The 12,500-nt window shown below is 36.7% G+C and overlaps 1 protein-coding gene across 1 annotated transcript in view; it reads right to left on the bottom strand.

Annotated features, from left to right (window-relative positions):
• eys (eyes shut homolog) overlaps window positions 1–12,500 on the bottom strand; it is a gene marked incomplete at both ends in the record, with an annotated part of 188,641 nt that overhangs the window by 165,388 nt on the left and 10,753 nt on the right. Inside the window, 3 exons of the mRNA XM_079248768.1 lie at window positions 4,286–4,390; window positions 9,414–9,573; window positions 11,179–11,293. Of these exons, the coding sequence (XP_079104894.1) occupies window positions 4,286–4,390; window positions 9,414–9,573; window positions 11,179–11,293 (380 nt within the window). The remainder of the gene's footprint in view (window positions 1–4,285; window positions 4,391–9,413; window positions 9,574–11,178; window positions 11,294–12,500) is intronic.

The following is a 12,500-nucleotide window of genomic DNA, read 5'->3' as shown; positions in this document are numbered from 1 at the left end:
ATATCAAAACATGCATCTGGAGAAGTGATTTTTTTTTCTTTTTTCAATAAAGGTTTTCTGTGCACAGACGTCCATCATTCTTCATCACCAACTTTTTTTTTTTTTCAAAACCAACAATCCATTTTCTATACATGCATAGTTCCATGCAGGGGTGTCGAGGGGGGCAGGAGCCTATGCCAGCATTGCACAGACAAGAGGCAGGATACACCCTGGACAGGTCGCTAATCGATCACAGAGCCAACACAGAGAGACAACCACTTACTTTATTTTAGGGATTTGAAATGAGCAATTAACGCAGAATGCAGATTTTTGCACTGTGCTGGGGAGCTTTAGTACCCAGACAAAAACCAAACATACATAGGGTGAGCATGCCCACGACACACACAAAGGTCACTGTTCAAACTGCTTCCAAAGCCAAGACTTGAACCAGGAACCATGCTGTGATGCAGTGGTGTTAATCACCACACCACCGTGCAATATTATATTTTTTTATGGCTTTATTTATTTATTTATTTTCTTTATTATTATACATCAGTTTGGTCAACTATATTGGTGTTTTATAAAGTGCTTTATAAATAAAGATGGTACAGTATGGGTGATAAATAGTTTAAAGTGGCTCTGTCACTCACATTTCAGTCCAATTTATGCAAGCCCAGAAGGGCAAGAAATAATCAAGCATTTTTCACAAACACCTTCATTCATTTTGTATTGATCCATCTCAGATCAGCCTGTCAGAAACAAGCGAACAGAGAAAGCTCCGCCCTATGGCCTACCTGCAGGCTACTAGTGGTAGTTATTACTGAGCAGTAAAGGTGGGTGTGGCTTTCTTCTTACGAACGTGACAAGCTATAGATGGCCAATCACTGAGTCCCTCCACCAGAACGTCACTAAAATTTTGAAGTAGAAAAAACTCTCTAAAACCAATTGTATCTGATGCCATGGAAACCGAATGGAGAGAGTGCTGGAAAACTGAAAAATGTGATTAGGTGATAAAAATGGTGCTGCTCATATGTCTGATGAGTATTCAACACTATTACACTGTAAAAGCTCAGAAAACTAGAAATAGCATAAAAGAGCCCCTTTATTAAATTTTGATATGATATACAATATGTTTTATAGTATTTTGTGGCAAATGCCTAAATGATTTAAATTTCTAGTTTACCGTTAAGCCTGGAGAAATGCATACATTATACAGACTGGATGCATTTAATATTTTCCTTAAATTAATGACAGACCATATTTAACATGTTTATCTCATTTACTTAATTAGTTTCTTACATCCTACTAACAGGACACGTATGAATAACTAAATTTCTTATCTTCCATATCTGTGTAGCAATAAAGATGGTAACTTTTAAGCACCATTAAATTTGGGGGGTTATATTTGCAAACACTTGGCTTGTTCCTGGAAGAAAACACTTCCCATAAACCACCTAATTAGAAACAGTATGTTTTTCTTTGAAGTGATACCTCTGACTTACCAAACAGTTAGAAGCACCATAACTCCAACATAAATAAAGTCTGTGAGCCTTAGGTGACTGAAATCTGCTCCCACCTGGCACTGCTAATATACTTTAGTTCAGTAAATATCTATTATTGATTTGGCACCATAAAATACTTTCAGTAGATTAGGTAGGGCATGGAAAGAGGAAAAACAGCCAGGTGGGCATTACAATTCAAGCCATGTCCTCGGACTTTGCTTTGTTCGTTGGTTCAGGCCAGCACTCAGTGGACTACTCTTTACATGGCAGAACTCACCTCACCATAAGACACAGCAGATGAGGCATATAAGCAGAGGCTTAGGTTTTTCTTAGATAACAGATGAGATAAAGTAGCGGCTCTAGATGGCCAGGGTACAGTCTGTGGGATTTTGCCATTGTGGATCTTTGGACATATCTACTACTAGTTTACTCAGGGAGTTAGGGATTCGTGTTCGGGGATTTCAGCAGATTGCAAACAGTTTCAGATTGAACTGGAAAAGAAAGAAAAAAAAAAAAAAAAAAAAAACTCAGAACTCAGCTTGTGTGCAAACTATGAATGTCTACCAAAGTCGAGACAAAAACATAAAAAAAAACACTAGCTGCTACATAACAGGCTCAGAGATTATAAAGCTTCTTGCTTTGGTACAGAAACATCCCAGTTTAGCTTTCATTGATCCTAATTTTGACCATAATATCATCTATCATTTATGTGCGATGATCAGCGAGAAGACATAATGGGGTGGCTACACAGTAACTGTTGAGCTCTCCAGGGTGTCATGGGTCCGATTCAACATGACATCTGTGATTTGGGGGTCGGGGGGGTTCTCAGTCAATAAGTCTAATAACAAAGCCATCAACCCAAACCCCTCTTGTCCCAAACATCACAGCAACTGAGATGATTTCCCATGAAGACCAAGGCAAAAATCATGTCACACTGGCACTGATACAACACTTACATTCACTGTAATTGTTAACCACAGAATGAACACAAGAAACAGAATCACAGAGTAACAATATCAAAAATGGAAAAAAAGAAACCATTTTATGCAATGTTTCAGTGTTATACAATCCGATGTGTAAAGTGGCATTTGCCTCAGATGTGGGCGGAACCTTCCTTCTTTCTTTACAATATATCTGACATAAGCTTTTTACCTTACTTTCACATTAAGAACTGCTATTCAGAAGGTCTCCACTTTAAAATCTGCTTGCCTTTAAAAGGGTCTCAAAGTTTTATTTTGTGTCAGCCAAGTTTTCCTTCAGTGCCTTCTCTAAAAATATAAAGAAATAAAATTCAAAGATAGTTTAGTGAACTGGAAACTCTAAATTCCCTGTAGGTATGACTTTGTTTTTCTGTCTGTGTGTGAGCTCTGACATCACGCTGTCCAGGTTGTGCAGCTCACCCAATACATGCTTATGTAAGTGTGGCTGTCAGCATGTGCCCATATGCATCTGCTGAGGTGTGCTGAGGCACTGATCCTACTGGAAATACAGTGCATAACATTATGGTTGCGTCAATACATTTATGATGGAATTCTGCTCCGACTGTAACAGAACCTAATTCCATCTGCTTGCTTGTGGTTATTACAGTGAATTGAATTTCACTGAAGCTCCCTATAGCCCTGAAGAGGATAAGCAGCACAGGAAATGGATGGATGAATAACACTTACAGCTATCACTCAGTCTTTCAAACTATGGAAAGCTATGCTTTAGACATTTCAAGGGCTGACACAGCTCATCAGCTGATGAAAATACAATGCCACCCCTGAATGTCACCTTTAATAGAGACTCTAATGTGGCTTGCTTCAGCAACCGATAATATAAACAGACTGTGACCTGCGTCCCATTAGCATTGGGGTTGTGCTTTAAGATTTCATTGAACAAGAGTGAATAAAGTTTCATTAATATATTTTTTTACATTTCCCCCAAGAGCCAAAAGCTAGCCGAGAAGAGGGACTAAAAATAAAAGGAGCAAATTCTTATGAGGAAAAACAACACCTGGACCCTAAGATGGTCTGTGTCTTTGGTCTGTGTGCACAGTAAAATGTTCCAGTTAAGTGGGTAAGAGCAATTGCCAGACACACAAACTTGGCCGACCCAGCAACAGTATTCACCTGCTGTCATTCAGTGAATGTAAATTCAGATTTGTCCAGGGACTTGCTGTAAACAATTATAGGAAAATGACCTTGATACGAATTTCATAACACAAAATTTGCACTCTTTGGTGGCATGGTTGGAGCCTGACAAGGATGCTGATGGTTTTGTTTTCAGCTGCCAATCACATGCCAAGTCTGGAAATTGATATTGTGAATATTACAATGAAGACTCAGGGCGGTAATGTTTTGTATTGCACAGTGGAGCGTGGAGCATAATTGCTGTGTGCTGTGAAGAAGGCTTTTTATGATGGTAACTTACAAAGACTTAAAGCACTTGGCTGCTTGATCAAAACTTGTGAAAAAAAGAAAAATAATGCACAAAAAAATTAATGCACAAAACAACAGTGGAATGGAACATTTATTTGAATGAATAAGATAAATAAGGAGAAAAATATTCATGTAAACTGAATCAAGCAGACGCTGGCTAACTTCCTCCAGCAGGATGTGTCACAGTGCCTGGACCCCGCTGGCAAAAGCTAATCATCTTTGGTTCCAAGTCCATACTGACGTGACCAGAGGGGCCTTGGCTCAGGATCTTGGGCCACAGTCACCACAGATGCATTGAAATGGTCTACAAAAACACCTGATGCGAAAGCTAATATCACTTAAATGTTATTACAAAGCTCCTGCTTTGGACATCACCCAACATACCTGCAGGGCAATGACAGTCATAGTCGCCAAGCAAGTCGGAGCATGTGCCATTGTGCTGACAGGGGCTGGAGTCACACTCGTTGATCTCGGTCTCGCACATTGGTCCTGATGAAACAGGTTCAAAAAGTATACAGTCAGCAACAGATGTGACCACTATTTTCACATAACCGAACTCTTTCTGTCACCTTACATACATTTTTGCCCATTCCTGTCTTCTCCTTGAAGTGCAGGAAATCTTCACCATATATTTCACCAATCATATTCAAAAAGAACTTTAACTACAGTAGAAAGCCACAATAAAAATTACAGGACTAAAGTAAAATATTAATGTCATACTAAATGTGAAGCATTATCCAATCGGTATTAATTCAGTAATTAATTAGTAATTAAGAAATTAGTACGTAATGAAATAAATAGCTAAACTGAGAGAATGCGCTAAGTACTAACTTTTGACATTTAGTTGTCAAATATTTCCTACTAAATCTTAAGAGAAAAAGCAACAAAAATAGTAAAGATTTTTGTGGTATTAGATGCTGGTGCCATCTGCTTTTAAAGCATTTACTAAGCTAGGCTCGCTTTGTCTTTCTGTGTGCTTTGTTTATTCAAATCTAAACTAAACTATAAAGATTCTAGTTTTATCTTCACATTTAGTGCATAGATATGACAAACGTTTTTTAACCCTATAAAGTCAAACCTATCATATTTTACACACAGTTACTGAGACCTTATGCATAACTTTATGGTAAAAACTTTGCTAAAAATTCTGTTGAACAGAATCCGATACTTGTCGTCTACCCTTAACAGATACAAGGAAGAAGCAGATTACACTATAATCATTTTGACTGATCACATGGTCATAAATAATACACAAACCCTTTGTTAAAGAGCGAAATGAAGACCTCATATTTTAAAAAAAACGGGAAAAAAAACTTCCTATGTTTTTATGGGTTTGGCCTTATAGGGTTAAAGTGCAATTAAAACTCTGGGGATATGCAAAAACAGTTAAGAGAAAAATACATGTATACAATTGTTTGCATTATCTATATCTCTTGTTAAGAAAACGTACACTTAATGAGGGGATCATAAGCCAGCAGATGAGGTGGGGTATTCAGGTTGCTTAATAAGAAACAGTGTTTTGTGCTCAGCTGTTTCAGCAGCTGCTGGTTCCACTGTTGTGGTCGGGGGTGGGTGTCATACCATCCCGGTTATTAATTTAAAATGTCTTATCATCAATAACGGAGCAGCAAAGACATGTACTGAAAGCCCCTTCTTGACAGCAGCAGTTTCATGCGGCAGCACAAACACTATGATTGATGTCATCGGCACCTTGGCTGCTACAGGTCATTATATACAAAATATGCTACACAGTGCAGAAGCCGTGCAGAACAACTGTCCTATTAAAATTGTACAAAATACCTTCAATTGGTAATGATAGTCTACTAATTTTTTTTTACTTTGTAAAAGATTTTTTTCTTTTTTTACTTGGTGACTTTCTTATGCAGAAAAAAATACAGCAATATATAGAATCTAGGATATAGAAATCAAAAGTCATTGTCCTTCTTTTTCTAATTGAGACTAACTGTGCAGCCAGAGTGGGCTGTCCATAGAAGGCGTACGGTCCGATCCACAGCTTCCCAAGCCCACATGTCGTTAGGCAAGATACTAAAAACTTGGTTCCAAATCAACTTTTCTATCACTACTTAGAAATGCATAGTCTTCTAGTATAAACCAATTTGAGTGGTTGATAAAATTACTTGACTTATAAGTGGCTGATTTATCCAGGCAGTCCATTTACCATTACTCGTGATGAAATTATGTCGGAGATTGTTACACAGGTTGCTATTTCATATATTTCTGAAGCTTCCTAAACTTCCAGAACATAAAAATGTTACTTTATGCTTATTTTCATACATTTTACTTTTGTTGTGCACATAAAAGAAAACATGTGCGAGCAATGAAAAGTGCAATCTGTGTTTTGTGAAAAATTAAGCTTTCCAAAATAAAAAATCCAACTGGCAGTGCTTGAGAAATACATTCTGAGTTATGATCTGTGACACGGTACAGTGGGGTTTCTGGACAAGGCTTGAAATTAAATTGCCCCTTCTATGCTGCATTGCTTGAAATTCCAAAGCAGAAATCCCAAGATGCCAAAAATGATGAATTCTATCAGTCACTAAGAAGTCCTATGGTGTAAGAGACAATTTTCCATTACTGAAGTGGCAACAGATTTCAGCTTTGAACCGCAGAATAAAATCTTGTTCACGTAGTGCTGTGTGAGAGCTTATGTGATTGAAAGCAGAGTGTGTCAGGACTTAGGTGCAGATTGTGAAGTACACTACTGGCCACAACCTGAATGCATTGGATGGAGAAAAAAGAAGCAGTCAAACTATTTTAAGAGTTAAAAATCCGAGAGTAGTGTTATATCATCACTAATATTATCAATTATCATCAATAGCAAGCAACAGTAATAATTTATGTAAAGCATTTCTTTTAAACTGTGTCCAAAATAGGACATAATGGTATCAAAGATATCTACATCCAGTATAATGTGGATTTCTGATGTGATATTAAAGCACAACAAAATAAAGCCTGAATGCATGAAAGACAGCATGATTAGTTTACATATAGACATAAGACACACATAAGACACAGTGCCAACATTACCTTCTGTCACTGAGACATATATACAGTTGTGAGTTATAAAAAAAAATAAAGAATAAAAAAAAAAAAAAAAAGGTTTAACCCTCTTTTAAGTGTTTTAGGAATAAGGTCAAAACCTTTCAATATAACTGCCAAACAATCACAACCAATCCCTGATCAAGAGGGACATAGCAATTGTGGAGACAGAAACAGACAGAAGCAGATTTAAGGTGGATCAAAGCCTGTCTCAACAGGGATAAGAGGAAAGCAGTGACAGAAACCTCGATTTCGCTCATCAAAAAGTTCCGACTCTCATTGTTGAAGTCACTAAGGACAAATAAAAATAGCCCCAATATTGTTCTTCTATGAAAATGTGTTCAATCTTTATGTATAATTATGACAGCTTAACAACTTTCAGCCACGTTCTTATCTGGCAGCTAATTAGGAAGGGTTTACCAGACTACATGGATTAAAATCCAATCATCTGCAAGCTGTAGAAATGTCAAGCAGACAAGGTTGCTAGTAAATATAATTCAAGGTAAAGAAATAAAAAAAAATAAAAAAAATCATAAACAGAACTGGTCTATGCTTATATTTTATGGTTGACTTGCTTTTTTTACCCACAAACCACTGACCTGAAATAGATATTTCACTGAATATTCACCCACGATTCAAGTGGTAGATGCTAGTTTCTGTTTCTATGATTAGATTTACACAAACTAACAATGTTTTGCCTCAAGGATAAGCATGATTCGGCCTGACAATATGAAGGTGAATCAACAATGAATATTATTACTGAAGAAAAACATATATAGCACTGTAGAGAGGTTGTGTTCTTATTGGTCCATCTCCTTGATGGCCTCATAGGTCAGTTATGGAACAGAAGAGCTTAATAAAACAGAAGGGCATGCCTCTTATTTAGAATAGTCAGAGCAAATGCTCTTCTTACAGATAATAAACAATTTTTCCAAAATGGTTCCAAAGCCATGATGTATCTAAAAGTGTTAAACAAGATTAAATAGGATTCCATTACAGCTGCTAAAACTGACATTTATTGTTAAAATATTTGTTCTCAGGAAAAGCATTGGAAATGTAAGAAATCAACTTAATCATTATTTTGTTATTCATTTACTTTAGGTATTGTCCTCTGCAATTCTATTGTGTAATTTCGGTTTTGGCTGTGTGACAGCGATAATTTAAGTTAAGTTTGGAGAAGAAAAAACGACTTAAAACAAATGAGGCCACCGTTGCTTAAAATGTGGGAAAAGAAGCAAATATACACCATCTAAAATAATTTACGTCTCAAACTCTTGATGTGCGAGCAAATACTACATTGTGTTGTTTTTTTGTTTGTTTTTTCTTTTATTAAACTGCTGTTTCCTGTTTAGTCAACACTCTTTTTTTTTTTTTTTAAATAATAAAAGAACTATAGGAAATGTAACCATACTGTAAAACACCATTCTTATGCCAGATTAAACCAGTGTCAAAGTTTGTGAGGCTGAAATTGTTGGATGTGGCAGGAATTTACTTTGTTCTGTTCCCATTTTAACAGTGGTTAGATTGTTTCACCTGTCAAAAAATCCTCCACTTTGAATTCATCTTACTTTTGCCCAGTTAATGGCTACATCTCAAGATTTCCTGGCGATGCATTTCACAGCTTTGTTTCACAGTAGGCGGCACAGTTTCTGAAACAGAGGCCTCCATTCCTTCTACATACACACACACTTCTCTCCACATGTCCTCTGTACAGCAAGTAGCTGAGAGGACCGAGTAGCTGAGAGGACCAAGCAGCATCATCTGTCACAGAGCTGCTGGCATAGCGACAGCCTTGATCTTACAGTTTACTAACCAGATGGAGGGTTTGCATATAGACAATAATACGTAAATAAATAACAATAAATATAATAGCTAATAAATAAATACATTCTCTCTGTTTTCTTACTGTAATGAAGCTTTGATTATTCCTATTTATTAAATATACTATTTGAGCAAACACCTGCTACCCAACTGGACAACATAGTATGGCCATGCATGTGTGAAGCACTTGTTACTGCTTTTTATGTCATTTATATGACATCTACCTTAAACCGCTAAAAAAAAAAAGGAAAAATATAACAAAAGTATAACTGATGGATGTTCCCTATATTTGCAATTTAACAATAAAAACAGCCCAGTAATCAGAAAAATACACCTTCGTCCTTCTGTGTTGAATATGAGATTTTAGTCCTTGCTTAGTTTTGCGTGTTTGTTGCATTCACACATTGTTTAAATAATCACAAAGTCTGAAAATGTCAACAGTGTGGAGCTGTCGTGCTACACTAGTTCCATATTTGATTTTCCCTTAACATTAATCCATCCCTCACTCAAACTAAAAACCAACGTTTCCACAAGATTTTGAATAAATCTTTCAAGCATGTTTCCCCCATCTTACAGATTCTCAAACAGACTGAAAAGGTTCAAAAGAGATAATCAAGGAAAACCATCTCACCTATGAAACCGACGGGACATTTACAGACGTACTGGGGAGGGGATGATGGCTGATTTGTTGTTATGCATGTGGCCCCATTCAAACAGCTGTCTGCTTGCATCACGCAGGCATCACCTACAAGTTGGCATAACTCTCCGATCCACCCTGGAGCGCAAACACACTGCGGGAGTACAGTACATTATTCATGTGAAGAGTGGCAGAGGACAGCATACACACTGTACGGTCTGAAAGCAGTGTGTGTCAAAGCAACAATGCAGCACACACAAATACTCCTTTTTGTTTTCTTTACGTCAGCACCGTGGAATTCAAATGGGAAAAATAAAAAGACATTTGAAAGTAAAGTTGTTGACTTTCAGTTTTAAATGCGTTAGCTGTTTTTTTTTTTTTAAACTTCAAAAGTAAATCAAGAATTGCCCTCAAATAACAGGGTCAGCACACAAACATTACAGAAGATGCTACACTCAAGTACGCAAAGCTTTATCAACCCACACACATAAATGTTTAATCTTCTCTCCCTACGATATCTTCCACTGCCTCTCTAGGAGGAAAGGGGAGACCCTTTGTGGTAGTCAAAACACTGCAAAGGAATATTCAAGAAATTCAGCAGTCCTTTCATTCCTACAGTGACTTCCTAACATCACTTCAAATCAAATGAACACAGAGGTGAAGACAAAAAATCCCAGGCTGATAACAGGAAACCAAGAAACAGCTACAAATTAGAAAGTTCAAAGCTAACCCTGAAAGACTACTTAACTTGTTTACAGTTATAAATTCTGTACAGTGACAGGAATAAAACTGCAGGTTTTCACAGACAGTGTGAAATAAATGTAGAAATGAGAAATGGAAAATGTAATTATTAAAGTAAATGAGAAATGGAAAATGTAATTATTAAAGTAAATGGCCCATTTGTGGTCATGGTTCATGTTTATACATGACCAACACAAAACATTGAAAAGTCGATTTAAGATCAGAAGCCCTCTCAGTGGTCTAATGGAAGAAGACGGATGGAGAATAATTAGGAGCTATAGGGCATTAGGGGGCAGTCTCAGGTGTTTTAAATGGAAAAAAAAAAACAGATGCAGAAGTTTAAGAATACAGAGCAGCACAGAGAGAAATTAGACCAGAATCTGACTATTTGAAGAAAGCGTCCACATCCACAGAGGGTTTAATTGAATTGGATTACTGCTGGCTTGAGACACCAGCAGCAGTTCTCATATGTTTTCTCCATCTTTTAATTTATATAAAAGACTAATTTTCTCATGAAAAGAATATTAAAAACCAAAGATGGAAAGACTTTTCAAATAGCATGAAAAACACTAAAAGCCATGTGTGTTTTACTGTCAATGTGTTTGAACTGACAGAAAATTTCCCCTAAAGCAAGATAAAATATTATAAACACATCAGCTACATTCTTCATTAAGACCAACACGGTTAATAGCTTATCTATGTAATGTGAAAATAGATTATATAATTTTGCTATTAAACAAAAGAACAAAAAAAAACTAGACAGAAAGTACAAGATAAAAGGAAAATAAGAAGTGCACAGAAATTGACTCACTTTGACCTTGGTGTCAAAAAAAGAAAGAAAGAAAATTCGTTTTTTTTTTCTTTTTTTTGTTTAGATCTTGTTTGTTTACAGTTCATATTGCTCTGCTTAAGGATGAGCTGACTCTGAGTTCATACCGTAACCCACATTAAGATGTGGCCTCAGTCATATTTTGTGGGCATGAGTATTTCATTACAACTGAAACATTGAATTACCTACCTGATATCCACCAATTACACTCAAGCACAATCCCTCATTTAGGCAGCTGATATTGAGCAGCCTGCAGTAGTCAATTATTTCTTCACAGTTCTTCCCAGAAAAACCATTCAGGCATCTGTTGAGAGGAGGTCAGTGTCATCAAAATCAATCCCTCCGAACCCTTAGCACTAACAAGACACACTGCATTGTTTCGTTTACAAGAGACAGGTGGTTGTAATTTGGTTTTCTACATCATCTGATTGTGTTATGGACCTGCTCAAAACAGTGTCTCGAAAAATTTTCTTCCAATTTGGTTGACCTGGATTGTCAAATGGGTGGACATGGCATATCAGGACAAATTAAAGTCCATCATAAATCACAGATTATACCTGCCTACAGCTGCTCATTCCTCTGAGTGCACTGTTTATTATGACAAATGCATGCCACCCACCATGAACTGAACTCATGGATTTCACAATGTTTGTTTGAATTTTATTTGTGTTAAAGGTTAAATAAAGTTACTCTGAAATAAATAACCAAACTGCAGGATATGATGACCGGACACCCTAAAAGAAAGGCAAAGCCAACTCAAAATGAGAGTAAACATTTTATGTAAAAAACACAGTTAGAGGAACAATTTCATCTTGAGTTTTACACAAGTGTCTCACATGGGTGTGTGGAAAAACACAAATACTCACATCAGTTTTAGTCTAGGGTAAAAAGCAGGTTTTAGTGTGATGATAAGTATCTAGAGGGCATCTAAGGCAGAGTGTAATCTAGCAGAAGCCTGTTTCCTTTGACAAGCTTCTAGGCAAAAAACTGCTTCAAGATAAAATGGCCTGTCTGTTTACCTTTCACTTTTCAGATTCAGAAAAACAATCAATAGGATATAAGGTGTCAAATGCTGATGAAAATGTTGTGTTGAAAGGTAATTTTTTTGTGTGTTTTTCATTTGCTTTAAATAAAACTATCTTACCAAAGCCTTGTTTTTTTTCACCTCTAACAAGAAAGCAGGGGTTGTTTTATGTTTTTGCATTGTCAACAAATCCCACACACAGACCAGACTTAATAAAATGCAGAATCTCTTTATACTTTCCATCTTCTCAACCTGACTTTGCCTCATCCATTTCTGCTGAAAACACAAATCTTTAAAAGTCTCTTTAGTGACCTCCTCCTGTAAACAAGAGATACTGCTGAAATGCAACAATAGCATAACACATTAACGATGTAGAAGTGGATGCAATAAGGCGCCGCTGTAGGTCTGCCTGCAGCTCTTTTAAAACATATAGGTCTGCACAAAAGTACGGTGGCTGACGGGTGCAAACATGATGCATATACGAACA

This window comes from Telmatherina bonti, assembly GCF_933228915.1.
Source record: "Telmatherina bonti genome assembly, chromosome: 11".
NCBI classification, from domain to species: Eukaryota; Metazoa; Chordata; class Actinopteri; order Atheriniformes; family Telmatherinidae; genus Telmatherina; species Telmatherina bonti.
Note: the sequence above shows the minus strand (reverse complement) of the source record. Positions and strands in the feature narration are given on the sequence as shown.